Source organism: Xenopus laevis, chromosome 3L, assembly GCF_017654675.1.
Source record: "Xenopus laevis strain J_2021 chromosome 3L, Xenopus_laevis_v10.1, whole genome shotgun sequence".
Lineage (NCBI taxonomy): Eukaryota > Metazoa > Chordata > Amphibia > Anura > Pipidae > Xenopus > Xenopus laevis.
This window is the reverse complement of record NC_054375.1, coordinates 141,924,594-141,947,425: the sequence shown is the minus strand read 5'-3', so window position 1 is coordinate 141,947,425 and position 22,832 is coordinate 141,924,594. Positions and strand designations below refer to the sequence as shown.

The 22,832-nt window shown below is 43.3% G+C and overlaps 1 protein-coding gene across 3 annotated transcripts in view; it reads left to right on the top strand.

Annotated features, from left to right (window-relative positions):
* Positions 1-21,934, top strand: part of camsap3.L (calmodulin regulated spectrin associated protein family member 3 L homeolog) — a 63,610-nt gene extending 41,676 nt beyond the window's left edge. The window contains exons 3-19 of one of the 3 annotated variants that reach the window (XM_041587123.1): positions 6,465-6,593; positions 7,176-7,259; positions 7,854-7,886; positions 11,430-11,477; positions 13,660-13,798; positions 13,891-14,030; positions 14,517-14,592; positions 14,703-14,769; positions 14,866-14,906; positions 14,990-15,062; positions 15,150-16,980; positions 17,280-17,413; positions 17,916-18,151; positions 18,240-18,342; positions 18,871-18,989; positions 19,123-19,241; positions 20,911-21,934. In XM_041587123.1, the coding sequence (XP_041443057.1) occupies positions 6,465-6,593; positions 7,176-7,259; positions 7,854-7,886; positions 11,430-11,477; positions 13,660-13,798; positions 13,891-14,030; positions 14,517-14,592; positions 14,703-14,769; positions 14,866-14,906; positions 14,990-15,062; positions 15,150-16,980; positions 17,280-17,413; positions 17,916-18,151; positions 18,240-18,342; positions 18,871-18,989; positions 19,123-19,241; positions 20,911-21,213 (3,675 nt within the window). In that variant the 3' untranslated portion in view covers positions 21,214-21,934. The remainder of the gene's footprint in view (positions 1-6,464; positions 6,594-7,175; positions 7,260-7,853; positions 7,887-11,429; positions 11,478-13,659; positions 13,799-13,890; positions 14,031-14,516; positions 14,593-14,702; positions 14,770-14,865; positions 14,907-14,989; positions 15,063-15,149; positions 16,981-17,279; positions 17,414-17,915; positions 18,152-18,239; positions 18,343-18,870; positions 18,990-19,122; positions 19,242-20,910) is intronic. The other 2 variants (XM_041587124.1, XM_018253601.2) reach the window with 2 other exon arrangements.
* The last annotated feature ends 898 nt before the right edge of the window (positions 21,935-22,832 follow it).

Sequence of the window (22,832 nt, the reverse complement as noted above, 5' to 3'; positions counted from 1 at the left end):
GGGTAAAATAGGTTGGAGGCCCCCCGAGTATAGATTTCACACCGTCTGCTTCATGGGTCACACACTCAAATGCTGGAACAGGAGGCCCATGTTCAAAGTTATTGATTTGTAATTCACTTTATCTGGGGAAGGGAGGAAGTATGGCCTCTCCCAATCATATGGAAGTGCTTTGGAATATGCTTGCGCTATATAAATAAAGAAAAATAATAAATACTGTTGTTATGGTATCTCTCTGTACCGTAATGGTTCCTGCTGTGATTTTTAGACCTTGCTCCCTGGGCTGCACGTCCTGCTGGCTATGTATTCATACCTCCCAACTGTCCTTTTTTTTCGCAGGACAGTCCCAGATTGTTATTGAAATGTCCAGAGTTTCTCTTTGATCTCCTGCACCGAACAGCCAGAAAAAAATACAACGTTTCTAACTTAATTGGCTTTTGGCCTAAAATAGATACTTAAGATACTTTTGTAACTATTTAAGATAAGCAGGTCTCTTGGGGAAACTGTAACTAGCAGCTTAAAGCGTAATTCACCTTCATTAGCAAAACTGTAATGACACATAAAAATCACAGAAATGTGTTCAAACTTTCATAACCTGCCGAATGTAAAACAAAGATGGTAATTGGGCAAAAATGGGCATGGTCAAAATATTATGCAGCGCCCCGTGCAGCAAATCTTTTTTGTTGGGAGGTATGGATATTAGAGCATTATAACCCTGCAGGAGGGCATTATAGAAATACTCTGTGACAAATAAAGGTATAGCAGCCCTTGGAGATTTGGGGAGATTGTCACCTGGCGACTAATCGCCTCTTCTTTGGGGGCGACTAATTTCCCTGAACGTCTTCCCCCTGTCTTCCGCTGGCTATAATGAAAAGTGGCCTGCGGCATGGCATGACGTGGCGCTTCGTATTCAGAAGTCGCCCGAAGTTGAGGCTACTTCGGAATACGAAGCTCTGCATGTGCCATGCCGCAGGCCACTTTCATTATAGCCAGCGGATTCCCCGAATTGCCAGGTGTGCCCTTACCCTTAATGCAAATATGCGGAAAGCCAGTGCAGGAGAACTTAGTCAGTGACAAAGTGAAAGTCAGACATGTTATATAAATAAAGCGTATTTGTCTTGTGAAGTTCCGGGAGCAAAGGTGCCGTGAAGATCCCTGTAGCTGATCCGTGTGTGTCATGACTGTACAACTTTATATAGTGAATCATTGCTTATGTAAACCAAAAGCAGTTCAGTACTCCAACATTATTTGAGAATATGCTGGTTGATCCAGTGAAGAGCATGGCACAACCTCGGGTGAATCAGGGGGAGAGGCAAGTCGCCTGTGTTTAGGTGTCTCTCTGGATCACGCGCTCTATTGATAAGTACATAACTAGCACATGCTCTGATCGAAACCATCTCCTACTTTACGGATTTTAATCCAAATTCCCCTTTGAGATGTAATGCAGACCATGATCTGAGATCTTTTGTCAATTAGTCTGTATTACTTGTTTTTTGCCGTTTTTGCATTTTTTTTAGCTCTTTTGTTCAGTTTGGAACAGCAACCAGGCAGTGGTCTTAAAGGGGAACTATCACGAAAATGAAAATTTAAAATGATTTCTATCATACTGAAATAAACTTTCTAAATACAATCAATTAAATATTCTGCATCATTTCTAAAATAGTCAAGTTTTATATTCACTATCTGTCTCTCAGCATCTGTTTCTCTTCATTCTGTCTTCATGCAGCAGTTGGGTGTCAGATATTCATTGACAGTTAGATCCAATATATCTTATAGGGGGGGGCTCCTTTCCTAGCAGTTGTATTAGAGCTCACTCATATAACTGATTCCAGAATAAACCAATTCTAACAAAATAACTGCCTTTTGCACAAATTCTGCATGTAGAGAGACATGATGTCTGGTGATTTTAATAGAGTGAGCTCTAATACATCTTCTAGGCAAAAGGAGATACATTTCAGTATGCTGAAGCTTTTATTACATTTTCGTGACAAAATGACTATATTCTTATTTTTTTTTACTGTCCTTGGCAGCAGCCCACTGGCATTGAGTAGACAGCCAATCCAAATCAATCATTCCCTTCCATCGTATCAAAGTATACAACATCCAGTTGCATCAGTGGCTGCCAATTGGAGCTGTGGGCAAAATAGTATAAATATATGTATAATGGTTTGGGCAAGATAAATGGCTAAAGTTTTATTAAATAGATTTAAAGGAATCCAAACCATTGTGTTATGCAAAGAGAACCCCACAAATCTTGTGTGTTACAAGTGCCAAAAGGTTTCAATTAGAGTGACAAATACTAATAACCATGATATAAACCTATAAAGAATTATGGCTCTAATTAACATGGTTAAATGTATAACCTGAACAACCTGCACCTCCTATTTCATTATGACTAGTAGGCTTTATTCTTTTTTTATTTTTTTTATAGCCCCAGTTATTCGCTGGTGTTAATGTTACACTATTTGCTTCCAGCAGAACTTAAAAATGTAGTTTCCCAAAACCAGGCGTACAGATGCTGAATGTTTGAGAAAATCCATATACATTGGAAAAAACATACAGGTAGATAGTGCTTTGGTTGGAGTTGAACCCATGACTGAAGTGGTTTAACAGTACGGCACCAGAAAATCATTGCACCATGACCGTTCTGCAGCACCTACAAAAAAACACCATTCAATAGTAATTCACCAACAGGGCTTGGATTGAAAAAGGAACAGGCTTAAAGGCAAACTATATGTTCTGGAAAAAGGTAATCAACGCATAATTTACATCCTAATATTCCTTATATCTTCTTATAAAAAATCTTATAAAGCTGGCATATGCACAGTACTACATATTTCTCTTTTACCTTGAGCCGCCATTTTGTGATACTCGGTGTCTCACTCCCTGATCACATGACGGGAAACAAAAGTAGGTTCAGTGTCAGGAAGAAGTGTGTGATTAAGACCCGCCTCTCTTCAGCCTTTGTCTGATGTAACCTAGCTTGTAGGCATGGCCCCTGGTTTGTGTGTGAGCGCATGGATTCTCCAATGGGACACTATTATAAGTGTATAAGTTTTAAAGGAGCAGTAACACCAACAAATGAAAGGTTTTTTTTTTTTTTTTAAAGTAATGAAAATATCATGTACTGTAAAACTGATGTGTTTGCTTGAGAAACACTACAATAGTTCAAATAAACAAGCTGCTGAGTAGCAATGGGGGAAATTGAAAAAAGTCTATATTGCACAGGTTAAATAGCGGATAACCGATAACACCATTATGTTCTACAGAGTTTATCTGCTGTGTAACCTATATGCTATAACAAATGAAGGGATAAAATTCTTCATGAATCAGATGAAAATTGAGCATAGGACTGGCCAGATATGGGATGACTTTGACGTAGTTGGCCAGCTTAAATATATTGCAATATATGGACAAACAATCCCTGTGTTGTTTAAAGGGTAAGGCATTTTTTAGTAGCAGTATGCACAAAATGTCTCTGTCTTAAATATATTGATAATGGGTTGAGTGCAGAGGACTCTTGTATTTGCCCCCATTGCTACACAGCAGCTTATTTATATAAACAATAGTAGTGTTTCTGAAGCAAACACAGCAGTTTTACCAGTGCAGGGCAACACTGCGTTATATTTTTATTACTTTAAAACGCTTTCATTTTTTGATGTTACTGTTCCTTTAAATATGGGCTGGTTTATGTGTGTGTGTGTGTATAGCATACCTCCCTGTATTTTGCAGGGCAGCACCAAATGACAGCCCTCGAAAGTGGCAAAGTGTGATGGAAAATGCAAGGAGATTACCGTGCTGTCCACCCTAAATAAGAAATACTTTTGTTTGCTTCAGTACTAAGTGATATATTTGCTCTGAAGTGTCTGTATAAACATTTTCTATGTGATGACTATTGGGCCTAGGGGGGAGGGCAGTACATAACTCTGTGCAGCTGGGACAGGTATATTTATTATTTTCCTGCAAGGGCTTGTGTTACTAGCAGGATCCTCGGCAGACTCTTTCTTGCCTTGCCCACTGCGGGAAGGTGGTTAGATTTAGGGGTGGCAGGCTCTAGCAATTCATTTTGACATGTCAGCCATGAAATACAGCTTTTTTAATTAGCCGAAACACGCCTTCCAGTAGAGATATAGATCAGGGTGTTCCTACAATACACCTCCAGGAATGTCCCAAAATCCTTTTCAAATGCTCAGATTAAAGAAGGCTTAGGGAAATGGTTCTTTGAGGACCTCGGATGGCTCTGGGTGTGTCCACCTGGCCAAATAGAAACGGTAACATTAAAAAGACACACGTCCATCAAGTTCAACCATTTTAACTAAATTTTAACCTGCCTAACTGCCAGTTGATCCAGGAAGGCAAAACCCCATTTGATATCTCTCCAATTTGCCTCAGAGGGAGAAAAAGTCCTTTTTGACTCCAAGATGACAACCGGACTTGTACTATGAGCTATCTCCCATAACCCTGTATTCCCTCACTTGCTAAACACCATCCAACCCCTTCTTAAAACGATCTAATGTATCAGCCTGTACCACTGATTCAGGGAGAGAATTCCACATCTTCACAGCTCTCACTGTAAAAAACCCCTTCCGAATATTTAGGTGGAACCTCCTTTCTTCTAATCGGAATGGGTGACCTTGTGTCAGCTGGAAAGACCTACTGGTAAATAAATCATTAGCGAGCTTATTTATATGATCCCCTTATATATTTATACATAGTCCTCATATCACCCCTTAAGCGCCTCTTCTCCAGCGTGAACATCCCCAATTTGGCCAGTCTTTCCTCATAGCTAAGATTTTCAATACCTTTTACCAGCTTAGTTGCCCTTCTCTGTACCCTCTCTAATACAATAATGTCCTGTTTGAGTGATGGAGACCAAAACTGTGCGGCATATTCTAGATGGGGCCTTACCAGTGCTCTATATAGTGGAAGAATAACCCCTTCTTCCCAAGAATCAATGTCCCTTTTAATACAGCTCAAATAGGTTCTTGTCTCCTAGGCTATGGGCTTATGGTGGGCAGGAGTCCCTAGGCCAAAGCATGTGGATGTTTGCTGCATCAAGTCATCAGTTATGGGTGATTATTGTGCAGAGGAGAGGTGCATACTTTGGTACAGGTTTCTGACTCTACTGAGAAGAGCACTGGTTGCAGTGGACCCAAAGCAAAATAGATATTTATAGGACAAGTTGTCCAAAATATGGACCCTGTTCTGTTGTTGATCTACAATTTTCAGAATCCACCAATAGCAGAGGGTTGTACTTCAATTAGGCTGTTTATACAGTATACTTGCTTGGTTAGTGGGGAGTAGCATTTGTACTCGTGATAACTTTGCCCAGGGTAGCTTTACCATTGTGGCTGGATGTAGAACACATATAGTGGTCTTGAACTGCAGTTTATTAACTTTAAATATCACATGAGAGCCTTGCTTATTGGATCCTTCCTCCTCTGTATCTTGGCATTTATACAAAGGCACGGAAGCCGCCATATTTTTTCTCTCATTTTCTGTTGCATTAAATCAAAGCATTGCCATCTAGTGGTCATAAAATAGCTGGTGTCCAGATGACGTGTATGATGAAGGCCCTTATCTGTAGGTTTAATGGGAAATCAGAGTTTTTCCTGAATAGCATGGACTTGCGTATTGCCCGTGACTGTGACTGTATATAAAGTCTGGTGGTGCCTGCAGGCGTTATCTAGAAGAGCTTGTGTCTGTACCTGTACAATGCGTAGGTGCCATGTTTTCCAGCTGTGTGAGTTCAATATCACTGAAGATTTACTCATAAGGATCACGCGCACAAGCCAAGCTTATAAACATGAGACTGAAGTTTCTATTTGCCTGGGAAAAGACAACCTTGGATAATTTTGGAAAGTGTCCCTGGGAAAATAAAAACATTTCAGTGTTGGCAACTCTGTATGATGTGAGAGGGAAGGAGGGTCACGCTCTGTATCTGCATGGCAGAACACCCAAGGGTAACATCTAGAAGTCCTGTGTCACGGGAATGGCACGGAAACACATAGGGGGCTTCCAGCAGGAGTAGGGGTGAATTCCATGTTCTCTAAGGCTAATATATCTGTTTTTGCTACTTAATGTTCACTTTTCTTGTGCCCTAATAAAGTTCTGAATATACTCAAAACAGTTTATAACCACTAACCTCCCCCTCCAATCCCACCCTGTTAAACTTTACCCCATTCTGTGCCTTGAGTTCCCCAGTTTGGGCACCTCAAGGTGTTTTTTTTTCCCCCATGGAGTGGAGATTCATGAAAATGGAGTAATGGATAATTGGGATTAATGTGTGTCTGTAAAAGAATGGGCGTTGTGCCTCTGTAGGTTCATAAATATCAACTTAAGTAGATTCATGCTGAGCCTCTACAGCAGCCATATAAAAATCTATAGAAGTACTGAGTTGACCTAGTGCTATCGATTGCATGTGAATGGAAAATACTGATGTTTACTTAAACCTCTGCTCACTACAGGCTGCCCACCTCTCTCTCATTGACTCTCTGATGACGCTCTACTCTATCCATTGCACTGCACCCCTCCCTCCAGAAGCAGACATTAGCCTGACCAGCGTGGAGACCAAGCTTCTCAATTGGGTAGATAAGGTAGGTATGCAAATCCAGACTCTTTGCAGGTCATGCCAACTTTCGTTTCCTATCCCACACTGGATTTGGAGGCTACTTAGGTCACAAAAGAGATGGACTAGTCCAATTCTTTGTCCCGTGAGCCTGTAAGTGGATCGCATGGGAGGCCCATGCTGCCCCATCTCAAGAGAACCATATAAATCACCAAAAGTGGTTTCCACACTTTCTGATTGATATTTCAGTCTTAACCAATGTTTGGGGTTACTATTTCCATCCTATATAGAGGCCAATAAGCTGTCAACTCATCCAGGAATAGCCCATTTATTATCAAGTATCTGCCACTAAATTGTCAGCTATAGATTATGTTTCAGTGATCTGGGTGAGAACTCATGCAGACCTTGCTCACCTGTGTTTACCACTGACCTCTTTGCCTTTTATAAAACTGCATTAAAATATCAGTGCTGTTACTGATTGTATTTGTCATACTGAGTACTCCTGCTTTCTCTACATTCCCGCTGTACTGTTGTGTTGTGTATCATTGCACAGGCAGACTAAATGCTTTCTTCTTTACTTTGTGTAATTGTAACACTGATCTGTCACCAGGTAAATAACCATCTTCTTGAAGGAGCTGAACGGGAGCAGGGGAAGAAACAGTTATCTGCCCCAGACGGGCAGAACCAAGTTGGGGTAAGTATGTAGACTGTGTTTTTGAATGCTGTTTTTAATCAGTCACAGGCTTGGATTGTCCTATAGGTTCTTTTCAACAAATGCCACTCTCTTCAGTCCTAGAGATGCTAAACTTTGTTACTGCTAAAGCTTTCCATTGCCCTGTGTTGGGTTTTGTCTAATTCCATTGGTTCCCTTATACTACAGGTTGAGGCCAAGTATATGTATTCACCACCACACGGGCGTCTGTGCACATTGTTTCTTTTCGGCACCTGCATATCCTGGTTAATAAGTGCACCTGTAGAAAGAGACCCTATACTATCCCACAGGCATTGCAATAGCCTACACTGTGTACCTGAACAGAACACCATGTACCTGGTTCTCCCACTTTGTCTCTGGATTCTCCATGTTCCCATGAGTTCCAAGAGACAATAGCGAAATAGGATATATCCCTATATTATCTGCTGTGTATCACTATGCATCTTTCTACCACTCTATCAATCTCTGCTCTCTCTGCTCTTGGTTTCCAACAACTTATCTGTCTTTTACCCCTTTCTCACTCCTTGCCCCTCACCTTTCTCTACCCTTCCTTCCTTTTTTCTTCTCTCTCTCCAGTGCCCCTCCCGCTGGTACTGGAAACTGGTCCCTGTAAGTGGCTTTTCTTGTTTTCCTTCCATTATGCCCACCATTCTCGCCCTAACCCTTTCCCGCATGGTCATCTTTGTTTTCTCCTTGCCATTGCCTGTTCCTATGGTACTGTTAGTTACTGAATGATGTGCATGCAAATGTAAACAGCCTTAAGCTTGGCCATTACAAAGAGCAAAGGTTTATGGGATAGGATGTTGCTTATATTTCTCTGCCTGTCTGTATTTCTTTGTGTGTTTATACCTGTGCATGGGTCTCTGTTCAATGCCATGGCTCATTATCTGTATCTGTGCACACGCCTAGTCTGGTATTGTATGTCAGCGCTCACCTGTTGGATGTGTTGAGTATAAGCACAACTGTGTGTGTTCTTCCTGGTGTCTTATGTTCCTGGATGTAACACTGTGTGTGTGTCCTTTGTGGTACATGTTTATCAGGTGCACTGGTATCATTGTTGTCTGTGTGCTCCCGCCATGGCAGCCCTTGTGTCATCTTTCTTCACAGCAGTGGGCCACATTACCATCGGTGCGGAAAGGGCAGGTATACTTTTCGCAGCCCACCAATTCCTAAAATATGAAATCTAAAATATATCTGCATGGGGCCTTCTCCATCTTCTTCCATCCCTGGTTAAACACATTGTTAGGACCCAGTAAAACTATTGTGTGTATGTGGGTTTAGGCACTGTTGTGATTGGACCAGACATGTCAACTTCTGTCAGAAATTAACTTGTCACCCAATCGTCAGCTGCAGTAGAGCAGGGAGCACATTTGGGGGCTGGGTCATGAACAGAAGCACGGTGGAACAGGGGCATGACTTCAGTTGGACAGGCAGATCAGTGATGTAGTTGGGTCACTTCAGTTCCAGTTGGACATTTCTGAATGGAATAGACTAGATTAAGCTTAAACTCAATGCCGACTAGACTAAAATAGATGATCACCTGTTAGAACTCCCTTTATTAGGATATCATTTACAGGTTGTTCATATGTTCATATGGCGTTGTGTGTGTATGTTGTGTGTGTGTGTATGTTGTGTGTGAGAGAGAGAGAGATGACACAAGGGCTAAAAGTGAGTACAATGTGATAGGTGTTGGCGTTTGTGAGAGTATTTATGCTGTCCGATCTCTAACCCTGCCGTAGGACTTCCCTTAGATGTTTGTCATGACTTGTATCTATTATCTTCTCTAAATCTATCTTCTTCCGGCCCTCCCGACTTCTCTTGTTGCTTGTTAAGTGTTTCTAACTATATGTTTTATAACTCGCTGACTATTTAGTTTGCTTTGCTATATCCCATAACCCTTTGCCAACGGCCTGCTCACCCTCTTAGACCATGGTGAATGGCTAGCTTCCTTGTTCCTAAGGTCCCCAGAACTGTTGGGTAAATGACTACGAGTTGTAAATTCATATGGCTTTGCCAGTGCTGCCTTAGAAGATGTATAGTCGATATTTCCCCATCCAACCAATGGACTAAGAGGTGATGCCTTTTTTTGCAGTATGTTTCAACCTAAGCCCTATCCGCCTCCAACAGAACTGCCTCATCCTGTTTATAATCTACTACACAAGGGTCCCACCTTGGCACCTGCAGGCTGGTGGGGCTGCATTGGGCTGAGGTCTAGAAACTTTGCCTTGGGAAACGTGTCCGTCTTACTGGTCAGTTCCATTGCCGCATGCCTTCAATTTGGTGGATTTATCTACTTCTGTTTCCTCATTGTTAAGTATTTTTTTTTTAATTTCATGTTTTTCATCGTTTTGTAAGAGGATGGGCCAGTGTTGAAGGTGCTAACGCATAAATATATGTAAGAGGTTTGCAAATCTCCAAATATCTTAACTTGAAAAGTGTATCAAGTTCTGTTCCTGGAACGAAACCTAAACTGAATATACCAGTTTATCCGCTGTCGTTGAGGAACACGTGAAGTTCTGTGTACAGGAAAGTACAACATGGCCAACTTTACATAGAGGGTAGATCTTCCGTTTATTCTGCCTTAACTAATCAGGGTCTATGAAGCAATAGCTTGTTATGTCTACAGGCATTGTAGCACTGTAGCATTGTAGCATTGTAGACTAGAAGCTTCTGATGTGAACGCACAGACCTATTCCGGTAGCTGTGGCAATCTGTATTTGTGCATTAAACGTCCATTAAGGCAGCCATTAGGCGTCTGACAGAACTTAAGATTTAATGCATAGCTCAAGGCAATATGCGTAACTCCCAGTAAAAGCCAATATGGCTTTCTCTGCTGTGCAATCATTTTCTACAATGTGAGTTGGTTTTCCGATCAGCAGCACTGGGTTTTCTTCTCTAGAAGGGCCGATGGGGTCGTCTGACCTCTAATGAGGTTTGGATAGTTTCCTAAAATTGCTTGATGGGGAAATAATGCCAGCAATGTAACAGTGACAACTAGCTTTACACGTAGGAACCATTGGACATGTTTCAGGATCTGCTGTTGGTGTGGAAATCTCAACTGTGGTTAGTTATGGACTATCTGCCATTAGCCGTGTCTTTCAGTGCAGTCTTGGGCTGGATTTAGAGAAGAGTCCAAGGCAATGCAGGGAGGCTGTGTCCCTTAAAAGTCATTTTGGTTCAAGACGTTGGCAGGAAACTCTAGCCATTTATCTGTGTGGTTTCTGGCCAAGAGTCCCTCTCTAGTGCAGATATTCATTTCCCCCTTGATAAGTTGAACCTTGCAGAAACCACGGAACTCTTTTTAGGATAATAAGTGCCTTGCACAACAAGAGAGTGGAAGGCTAGGTAGGTGCTTTATGGTCAACATCTTTTGATGCTTAAAAGTGTAACATCTGGTTGTAGATGAACCACATTGTTGGGGGAGCAGCACGAGAGACGTCTTTCGTAATCTGGTCCACTCTTGAGTTTAGCAATCTGATTGTCCAAGTTGGTTATCCATGGGTTGCATGTCATCCTGCTGTCAGTCAGAATGTTCACATGCATCTTAGGTCTTTTCAGGTGTAAATTGACAGAAGATCTGCTTCTCTTGATAAATTAAAGTGACTCTTTAGCCAGCTGGGTCCCTCAAAGCTGAAGGTGTGAGCATTTGGACTGTACAAATACTGGGTCACACAGTGGACCTGTGGTGTGTGGTGGGACTGCACTGCTTACACGCACTCCTGTATTTGGCCAATGCTGTGCAGATATCATTTGGGAAAGGCAGCCATTTTGGTCTCAAGAATGAGCTTGATGGTGTTCAAGAAAGGCCAGATTTGTGAGTACCATTTAGGGGAACCCTGTTCTCATTTTGAAGGTATTTTTTATCACTGAACTTTGTATTAATGGTCAAAGTTGCCTTTGTTCTCTTTGCAACCAATCAGCAATTAGCTTTTATTAGTATAGTGTAGCAATAGTGCTAAAAGCAAGCAACTGATTGGTTGCATTGAGGCAGGGGCCAATGCACCCCTTAAAATCAGTGGGGGTGCAGAATAAGAACTGTTTTAGCCCCACCCCCAGCACTGTCCATCCCCACCTCTGTGTCTGTCATTCTGTCACCCCTTCCAATATGAAGACGCCCTGACACTCTCCGTTGCTCTTTTCCGTTGCATTCAGCATGCCATCGCTTTTTGTTTAAAGGAGTCTGGGAATAAGCCTCCCGTGGTAACGTATTGTGCACGCCAGCATTATCAACTATTCAACCATTACTTTTCCCTCTTTCCGATATAGTTTTTTTTTTTTTTTTAACACACTTCTTTGTAGCCTTACCAAACCTGTATTTCTTCCTTATTTTTACCATTCTGCGTGGGGGAAAAATGTCCAATGTTAAAATTGCTGCAGAGGTTTCCTGTAATAAATAAAGTATTAAAAATAAACTCGATTTAAGGGGAAATAAAAGGCAGTGTATGAGGCCTTCACTTATCCAGTGCTCAGAACATTCCTTCTCTGTATGTCTGGGATTTATACTTGTGGGTGGGAGCTCCATGTCATTCTTATAGTCCCTTTTCTGCTCATACAGTGAGGTGTAATCCAATGGTGAAGCTTCCTTCCTTTTCCTGACAAAGCAGCACTTCATCCATGCTTTATGGCTGAGAATCTAGCTATGATTATAATAGAACGCTCACACCACAGTGACCCAAGATCCTACTCCTGTTTACATCATGACAAGAGACCAGTTTACCAGTTGAAAAAAACCTGTATATATAGAGGGCCATATGTAAACGCACTAGAGGGCCCATGTTTAGGGTGGCAGTTTTAGGGGCCAGCCTTCAGTGCCTATGCAGAAAAAAAAACATTTTAAACTCCCCATCCCACTGGTTGGGCCTCTTTTTACTTGGCCTATTTTGAATCCCAGTCCAGACCTGCTGCCGACTGCTGGTGAGTTAATGTTGAATACAGGCCCTGGCATTGCAGCTACACACAGGCCTCAGCAGCTTCCCCCACACTTTCCCTCTTAATAAGTAAAAATACCAAAACTGATTTGGGAAACCAAATATATGTAACACCAGGATTCATGTAAAAAGCTGTAGTTTAGCCATTGGGCTCCAAAAACAGAAATATTATTAGTCATATGGATGGTTCTGTATATTGAGGGAACAGGGCCACCTTGTGGCTATTTTTGCCGCTGCATGTGGGTTATCAGGTAACCGCAACATTCAGTAACTTGGGCTGGCCTACATTTGTGTTGCTGCTGGGGGTGCTGCAAAGTTACTTCCTGCCATCATGTCTGCCTTAAATTTATTCTAGTTTTTTTTGGGGATAAAAGTTGCAAGTTTTGGCTTCAGCTGTAGTAACTCATAGCAACCAGTGGATTACTGGAGGTAGTAAGATCCAGCTATGTTCGGATTCCTTCTTTGCACGCCAGGGCGCACATAACATTACTCACACTTAAAAGCTTAAAAACAAATGTTTGAAGGGCTCTTTGAAAACCTGCAGAACCTGAACATTTGACACATTATTGCCCCACGCGCCTGCCCTTTAAAGCAGCCGGCAGAGCAACATTTTTCTCTTCTTGTTTCCCCATCCGACATTTGTTTTGCTGCATGTCCCAATATCTGCCGGATAACTCAAACGGTTGACCCCCTCATGCCTTTAATATCTGCCCATTTGGGCTAATTGGTACTTTTTACGGCTGCTTAGAAACCAGCGATGACTGCGGCGTGACTGCGTGCTGGTTACTAATTAGCCCTGGGATTATATCCATGACTAGTAATAATGGGATGAGGCCAAAACATTTAAGGGCTCAGGATGCCACCGATTGCCTTTGTCCATAGAATCAATGACATCTCCTCAATGCTCTATTGTCGGCTGCACGGATCTGTAAAGGGAAGAAAAGCAGATTTGCTGTATGGTTTTATTCTAATTTTGGATCCCCCTTTTTTAATGTCCCCCCCCACGGTTTTTGTTCCCATCCATTTCCTTTCTGTTTGCAGCTTGCCTGCTGTGTTTGTGTTTGCGCCCCCTCGTAGTTACTGCATGTTCAATTCCAGGCAGCGCCTCGTACTGTGTAGACTGTGTGATGGCACAGAGAATGTAAATATACAGATACACACTGAAATATCCATCCATAAACCTTTGCCTTTGTTTGATTGAGCATGGATATCCAATCTGTGTCCCTCCAGCTCATGTTGAACTATAACTTCCACCCTCCCCTCCTCCCAATGCTGGGCATTTCAGTTCCACAACATCTGTAGGGATGCAGGTTGGACATCTCTGCCATAAAGCATTGTGGTGGGATATTCACACCCGTTAGACATCTCCATTTCCTCTTGTTGCCCCAACTGTGTGTGTAAGTACTCCATCTGGTGGATAAGGGATGCCTAACACCACTTTGTATTCCTGGTAGATCCGCTATCGGAAGGATAAAGCTCTCTCCAGCCAGACCCCCTGCTTTACTGCCGTCTCATCCTTGAGGGACCTGTCTAATGGGAGCGCTCTCGCAGCCACTGTGCATTACTATTGCCCCACTCAGCTCAGGCTACAAGGTAAGCGGATCTTCTTACTAAGGTAAAATGAGAGATGGTGATGAGAGGCAGGTCTAGTAGAGATCTTCTGTCTTCATTCTGTTCTTTCATAGATATCTGCCTGAAGGACACCATGTCAGTGGCCGACAGTCTCTATAACCTGCAGCTCCTGAGAGAGTTTTATGCTCAACACCTGCCACCCTCCTGCCCCCTCTCCTTGGAGGATCTACTATATGTTCCCGCCGCCCTAAAGGTAACCATACACAACACACTCTTCCTTCATCCTTCCTATGTTGTACTTCATATAGATCTATCACTTTATCGATCTATCATCTGTCTATATATCTTCTATCCATTTCACATTCTTCTATTACTCATTGTCTCCTGTCCATCCTTATTTCCTCTGTCTGTACCTTCCTCCACCCATCCCTCCAGCTGTCCCAATCCAACCATTCCTCCCTTTCCCTTCATCCATACTTGCCTCCCATTATACCTCCATCCATACCACCCTATCTTCCTCTCCCTTTTTCCTCCATTCCTCCCTCCATCACCTTGTCTCTTCATTGATCTTATTCTTAACATGTCCATCTTCACCTATCCATTCTAGCATTCCTCTTACCTTGCCTTACTTGCTCCCCTTCTCCATTCTTCCATTGCTCCCACCACAAGTCCCACCCTTCCTTTCTTCTCTCTCCAGGTCAGTTCATTCTCTCTTGTTAATGCATATTTTTCCATGCAGGTTAATCTCGTTGCTCTCCTGGCTGATCTTTACCTGTGCTTTGAAGTAGTCAAACCCGACTTTGTGCAGCCCAAAGGTTGGTCTGGTTTTCCCTGTTGTTTTACCCTGTTGGCACATGACTATATACAACTGAATTCTGGTTAAGTCTTGTGTGTAGAATTCACAAAGCCTGACTTTCTATTGCAGACGTGTACCTGCACAGTGAGAGTGCAACTCCTTCCAGTGCAACTCCTTCCAGTGCACGAAGTGGGGGGTATGTATCAAAAGCAATTTAGGAGTGAAGCAGAAAACACAGAGGATAATGAATGAAATGATCAGCCTTTTAATCCTTTCATCCCTCTCTTTGCAGCCGGTCCCCAATCTTTAACTTCAACCGGCCTGGCAACACTGGTAAGGCAACTGATCTGCTGCTATGAAGTGAGCTATCTGTATTTTTCTTCTTTTGTTCCAACATGTCTTCTTCTGATTCTTAGGCTCCCTTCCTCACTCTTCCTCAATGTCCCACATGGAAGGATTTGGAAAGGCATGGGTAAAGAACCCTCTGAGGTATGTATGTTGAGGTGGAAGAAACCAAGTGATGTATCACATTTGTATTCCATTGTCTGATGTACATTTTATCTGCTCCCTTTACAGTCATCCTCTGTCTCAAGCAGTCTCCTTCAGCATTCCCTTTGGCTTGGACAGTGATGTAGATATTGTGATGGGGAATCCTGTAAACATCATGCGCTCTGTCAGCTCTGACAGCCTCAATCACCCCCCAAAGTCTCCCAGCTGTGTCACCCGCGCCACCTATACCCCCCCTGAGGATGTTGCTGAACTTCAGATGCAACCTCGCACATTGAAGAAGGTTCCGCTTACAGGGAAAGTGGCCTCTGATTCGAATGCTCAGGATAAAACTGCTGGAAGCTCAGGGGTACAGACGGACCTCCCCACAATTGAAGAGGCCCTGCAAATTATTCATAGCTCAGAGGCACGTCATCTGCCAGATGGAGCACCAGATGGATTTTATCTTCATTCTCCTGAGGAGGCAAAGCCCCCCAAAGTGGAAGAGTTAGTGGGTACCCCAAATGTGGGCGTTTATAGGACACATAATACCTCCAGGAGGCTCTCCCGGGATGATGACTCTGTTCTAAGGGACAACAGCCTGGACTCAGATGCAGAGGAGACTAAACCTGCTCAGGAGTCTAGTCGGAGCTCTCTCAGCTCCCAAGCAGATTCCAGTTCAGGGGCAGGGACAAAAATGACCAGTTTTGCTGAGCAAAAGAAGAAAATGAATGCCAAAATAACTCCAGAAAGTTCCCCTTCATCTTTGCCTTTGAACTCTCCCAATACCACCACATGGGCTCAGAAGGCCGAGGAGTCTCCTGTGAAGAGTCCGGCCTTAAATTCTGAGATGAACCAGCTGAGTGCCCGGCTTGAAGAGAAACGGAAGGCCATTGAGGCACAAAAGAAAAGGATTGAAGCCATCTTTGCAAAGCATCGCCAACGGCTTGGCAAGAGTGCGTTCCTTCAGCTTAATAAAAAGGATGGAGAGGAGGGAGAGGTGGAAGAAGGTAAAATATCTCCAGATGAAGGTCTCCCCAAGGAGCTGGAAGATGAAGGAAAGAGGAAGCAATTCCCAGAAGATGTAAGCAATGATGAAAAACTATCAGATGCAGTGATGCGACCCCGAGGTGAGAAACAAGTCAGCTTCTCACCTGATGTTGCAAAAGAAGGTCTAGACAACAATCTGGGGGATTACAATCGTGCTGTATCTAAACTGAACAATGCACTGTCATCCCTCCAGCTAGATATGAAAAGGCTGTCTGACCAGCAGGATAAAATGATGAAAAAGGAAAGCAAGGCCTGGGTCATACCAGCCCCAAAAGCCTCACCACCTCAACATCGACCCAGATCTTCACCTCCTGCTCGCCTCACAAGAGAAATTCAGGCCTCTCGTTCCTCCTTACCTGCATCTCCCTCACATTCCCCAATCCGTCTTGCTCCAAGGTCCCCTCAGCCCAATGCAAGGAGGTCAGTCCAACCTGTGCCTATAACACCCAAAAGTCCCAAGACAAATCGGCCAGTTGAGCTAAAGATCCCACCTGTAAACAGAGTCCTCACTCTTCCACATAATGTTGATACTATACCTCATCTGCGCAAGTTCTCCCCAAGCAAAGTGCCAGATCAGACAAAGACATCCATATATTTTACTCATAAGGGACTAGAGGGAGAAGAGGATGGAGAGACTGTCCCAGCTATGGAAGGTCATGGTAACATGCGGCCTGTTGCTTCTGTGGTGCCACAGAGTAGTGGAGTGGCCACTTGGACTGAAGAGACAGAAGCAAAGAGAAGCAGTTTGATAGAAATACCACTGTCTGATTTAAGGGCTACAGAAGATTCTGAGGTTGAAGGCCCAGACTCACTGGAGGGAACACCAGGAGAAGATGGAGTGCAGAGAGGGGGAGTTGGATTCTTTTTTAAGGTTAGTGATGAGTACATCTACTCAACCACTTTACTGCCCAGCCTGTTCTATCTGCTTTGTTTTCTTGGTGCTAACAAAATGCCAGTGTTGAGTCTACACAACAAATCTGTCCATCACAGAAGGGCATGCCATGCAGGTAAACAGCAATTAAACCAGCTAGCTCGGCCTCCAAGACTATTAGGGTACACATTCATATCATAGCCAACCCATCCACTTTATATTTTAGTCTCTGTCAAGCTTGACTTTGCAAATATAGCTAGGACTAAAACTGATGGGCTGCCATCTTCTTTTATCTGCAGGGTGAGGAGCGGACAGAAGACGAGATGGCACAGAGAAGGGCATCTCTCTTGGAGAAGCAAAAGAAGAGGACAGAAGAAGCAAAGAAAAGGAAACAATGGCAAGACGAAGAGAAAGATAAGAAGGAGGAGGCAAGGTATGTGTCTCTGGGGAAGGATACATTTTGGGGAATTAGCCTGCATGGCAGCTACCTGTAGTGTATACATTCAATAAGGAACATTTTCAGAGGACATTAGTTTTTCAGTTCCCCTTTTACATGTCAAATGGAATGTGAAATTACTTTACTTTATTATCATTTCTATGATGGTGTTACTAATGCAGCCCACAGTTTTATTCTTGTATAAGTTGCCAGTGTCTCTTAGAGTGGCTGACCATAGATTTCCTAATGACCTGCCATAGTCCACCTTTTAAAGAAGCTCGCAACAGGTGTGGCCTGTTTGCTCAACGGGCATAGTTTGGTAACTTTAGGACGTGGCCTGCTTTTGTGGACTCTTCAACCTAGCATTTTTTTTTTCCAGCTGAAACCTATGCACTCATGCTTTGAGTCACTGTCGGATTTCTTTAATTCCATTCTTCCAGCATGAGTCAAGAAGTATAATAATAACCCATTTAAGTCCTTTATTTCTTCTCTTCCTAAGCCGACAGCAGCAGCAACAGGAGGAGCAGAAGCCCAAAGAGGAGGAAGTCGTAACACGGAGGGGCGACTTCACAAGGAAAGAGTATGAACGGCGACATCAGCTGAAGATCATGGAGGATTTGGATAAAGTTCTACGGCAGAAGCCCATGACCGTTCGGCAAGTTAAAAAGCCGCGCCCAAAGACCGTCTTCCGAGACGACTCGGTCATTTCCCGAAGTCCAGTTCGAGGCCTACTAGGTATGAGTGGGGAGTGTTTGGATTTACCTGTGTGTAGCAACTTGGGCCGTTAGGAGTTTCCTAAACTAAGCCTGTGCTTTGCTTTCAGGTTCCAAGCTCAGTAAGGTTTATTCCCAATCCACAATGTCTCTCTCCACTGTCGGCAATGAAAGCGGTTTTAGCACTATGAGAAAATCTCCCAAATCCCCAAGGTAAGGATGAGAAAAGACGGAGGCCAGTTTGCATTGGTATAAGCTTGAAAGAATAGAAATGGCACAATTTGACTTATGCAGTGAACTCAAAGTTTAGGGGGTGTGGGGGGGGCCTTGTTTCAAACCCCTAGTCGTCTGCCTAATTTCTTTAATGCAGCGCTGCCTGACATTCAGCATGAAATGGTTCAATAATGTAAAAGGCCCAGACGACAGTTTCACTTGTATGAAAATGGTGGCCAATGTTCTATCGAGATGTACGTCCATAGGGACAGCTTGAGAATGGCGTCATTTGGTGAAATAGATGCCATTCATGAGTGATATTGTTGCATTAGCAAACACACAAGTGAATATTGGTGGGACCAACACAATGGTGACACCCCACCACCGCTGCTTACTCCTGTCCACTGGTCACCCCTGCTAAATACAGAATGAGACACTTCTAACACTGACTTAACAGTCACATAATCAAGTCAATAGTTGCAGCATTTCATTCCATTTCCATCATTATTTACTCTCATATTCCCGCAGAGCCATGTCACCTTCTGGTCCAATGTCTCCAAGCAAAAGTCCCTTTACTCAGAATGGGGACAAGGACTGGGACGCTGCATCCACAGCATCATCTCCTGCCTCCATCCCAGAATATACTGGTATATATTATTTTCTCTCTTTTTACTGCTCTTCGCTGCAATGTTTTGTACAATCCCAAGGGAATATGCTCACAATCTCTGACCTGTAGAGCCGAGGACTTTCTGACTGTTGTATTTTGTTTTTATCACTTAGGTCCCCGACTCTATAAAGAGCCAAGCGCTAAATCAAACAAGTTTATAATACACAATGCTTTATCTCACTGCTGCCTCGCCGGCAAAGTCAATGAATCCCAGAAGAACAAGGTTCTAGAGGTAAGTGTACGGCAAATGTTCATAGGGATTCTGTCTGTATTTTTTTTATTTCTAAATGACACTGTTTACACTGCAAATAATTCACTCTAGAATATAAAATTTCATTCCTGAACCAAGTGTAGTTTTTTAGGTTTGCACCGAACCCACTATTCTGGATTCGGCTGAATCCCCAAATCCTTTGTGGAAGATTACAGAAACTAATCTGAAGCCTAATTATGCAAATTAGGGTCAGAAAGGAAAAATTTAAAGAAATTTGTTTACTTCCTTGTTTTGTAACGAAAAGTCAAGTGAAATTTCGACCCTGCCCACAATTTGCATATGCAAATTAGGATTTGGCAGAATCCTGTATTTGGAGCTTCCCATAGTTTTTTTTAGTTGTTTTAGTAGTTAGTTTTGCCTGGTCATGTGATTTCAGAAAGAGCCAGCACTTTAGGATGGAATTGCTTTCTGGCAGGCTGTTGTTTCTCCTAATGTAACTGAATGTGTCTCAGTGGGACCTGGATTTTACTATTGAGTGCTGTTCTTAGATCTACCAGGCAGCTGTTGTCTTGTGTTAGGGAGCTGCTATCTGGTTACCTTCCCATTTCTGTTGTTAGGCTGCTGGGGGGGGGGATGTGGTGGTATCACTCCAACATGCAGTAAAGAGTGACTGAAGTCTATCAGAGCACAAGTCACATGACTTGGGGCAGCTGGGAAATTGACAAAATGTCTAGCCCCATGTCAGATTTCAAAAATAAATAAAATAAAAAAATCAGTTTTGCTCTTTTGAGAAATGGATTTCAGTGCAGAATTCTGTTGGAGCAGCACTATTAACTGATGTGTTTTGGAAAAAAAACACATTTTTCCCATGACAGTATCCCTTTAAGCCTTCCGTTCAATAATGATTGGCTGTAATGCAGTAATTAGAGCAGTTCATTCTCATGTTCATGTGCCGGACATTCTGCCATCCTATGCCTGGCAAGACCTAAAATGAGCCTGTATGTGACAGATACAATTTCAACATCTCCTTTGCAAGACTGGTGCTGCTTGTATGGCTCTGCAGATGCTCAGGTTGCCCCCCCAGGAGTGGGGTGCAGGGAAAATAAGACAAGGGGGAGAGTGTATCAAAATTTGCATTGGGCTGGTGTTCATGAAAACATGAATTTTGCTCCTTTTGCCTAGAAGATGTATTAGAGTTCACTCTATTAAAATCACCAGACATCATGTCTCTCTACATGCAGAATTTGTGCAAAAGGCAGTTATTTTGTTAGATTTTGTTTGTACTGGAATCAGTTATTTGAGTGAGATCTAATTCTTCTGCTAGGCAAAAGGAGCCCCCCTATAAGATATATTGGATCATTCATCTGACACCCAACTGCTGCATGAAGACAGAATGAAGAGAAACCGATGCTGAGAGAGGGATAGTCAATATAAACTTTCAGAAACAGTAGAGAATATTTAATTGATTGTATTTAGAAAGTTTGCGATTTCATTATCATGAAGCTTATAATTAAAGGGGAACTATGGTGAAAATGTAATATAACAGTTAAAAAGGAGGGAAAATATTAAAAATATTTAATATTATAAGTGGGAAGCCGTGAGTACCAGTTGTCTTTTAATAAAATGTCAGAATGTGATTAGGCCTACAACTTTTCCTGCTCTTCTCACCCACGCTATGTCCTTGTTTCAGGAAATGGAGAGAAGCCCAGGCAACCACTTCCTGATTCTGTTCCGTGACAACAGCTGTCAGTTCCGGGCAGTCTATGCCTTTTCATCCGAGACGGAGGAGCTAAACCGCTTGGCTGGCATCGGCCCTCGCACGATCAGCTTGTCTATGATAGAAGACATCTACAAATACAGCTCAGACCGAAAGCGCTTTACCCAGATACCAAGCAAGACCATGTCCATGAGCGTCGACGCCTTCACTATACAGGGCCATCTCTGGCAGAGCAAACGGCCAACCACACCCAAGAAGGCAGGCACGCCAAAGTGAGAACATCTTCAGCCATCTTCACGCGTGTGGTGCTGTCTGGGCTCTTCGGGCCCGCGCAATTACCACCTTTTCAGTTGCGGTCTATTCGCTGTCCTGTGTTGAGTTTTCGCTCAAGTGGTGCCTGTTTTGAATTGAGTCTGGTCAGGCTGGTGTTCACTTTTGCTTGGGCCCAACTGTTTTCACTTGGACAACATCTCCTAGTTCATTTGCTGCATCTCAGTCCCACCAGATGTCTTTTAAAGAAGCCTGGGCCCCACTGCATTCTAAGGTGGTGCCTACTTTGCCCTCTCTTCTCAGGGTGGACTGGCTTAATAGTGACTTATCTTTTCTCTGTTATGGAAAGTTATTACATGATGGGCTTGGGTAGGACTTTCTCTCTACATGTACCAGTCAAACTGTCTACAGACCCCTTTCTTTTTTACTCCCTTATTACTACTCACTGCCCTCCCTACTAATGTGCCAAGCTGTTATTCACTGCCCACTCTATTTAAACAAACTATTGCCCTCTTAGGTCAGTGTAACCCATTTCCCTTTAGTTTCTGCTGAAATGAATGGTGCCTTCCGTCTGTTGGCAGCCAAAGTGCAATTCATGGTTTTAAAGGAGAATTCAACCTGTAATAAAAAAAATACCCCTATCCCCCAGCCTACCTACCCGATAAATGCTCCTATTTTTTTTTTTTTGCTCACTCCTCCATGCAGATTCTGGCCTCGGCGTTCACGGCAGCCATCTTCTTTCTTCTAGCTTTTTCGGAAGTTTCGTCGCATGCTCAGTTGGAGTAAATTTCTGGTCCCGAACGACTGCGCATGCGCCGAAATTCTGAGACGTTCGGCGCATGCGCAGTGGTTCGGGGCTGGAAATTTACTCCAACTGCGCATGCGACGAAACTTCAGAAAACGACAGAAGAAAGAAGATGGCTGCCGTGAACTCCGAGGTCAGAATCTGCACGGAGGGGTGCATCTAAAATTAGGTAGGCTGGGGGAAGGGTTTTTTTATTTTTTATTACAGGTTGAATTCTCCTCTAAGGCCCCTGTAGGCCGTTTAAAGCTGCCGACAAACCAAGTCGGCAGCTTATTGGCTGGTTTGTGGGGCCATCCGATGGGCGTCCCCGATTGATATCTGGCTGAAAGTCGGGCAGGTTAAAAAACCCTGTCGGCCACGTCTTTTTGTTGATGCGGCCCCGCGATCCAACCGCCCGTATGCCCTCAATTCTGAACCGAACGCCCAGGGCCCATGATTGGCTCAGTCAATATTGTCCACCTCAATGTGGGAATATCGGGGAGAGATCGGCTCGTTTGGCGTTCTCCTTGTGTATGGCCACCTCTAGACTTGGTAAAAAGTTCTTCTTACTTTGGGCAAAGTGGGCCATTATCAATCTTTTTTTTTTTTTTGAGGTTAAAGATGTAGGTTATTTAACTTGAACACATTAACTGCCTTTGTTTATCATGTCTACACGGCCACAGCACTTGTTATGACACAAATCACCCATGGGGTGACATACGTGTAAGTTTCCTTCCACCCTCCCAAATACCAGAATCCCCACTACCTGACTTGATGCTGCCCCCTCTGTTTTTCTGTCCAAATAAGACATCCCTCACCCATTACATGCTTGCCTATACTA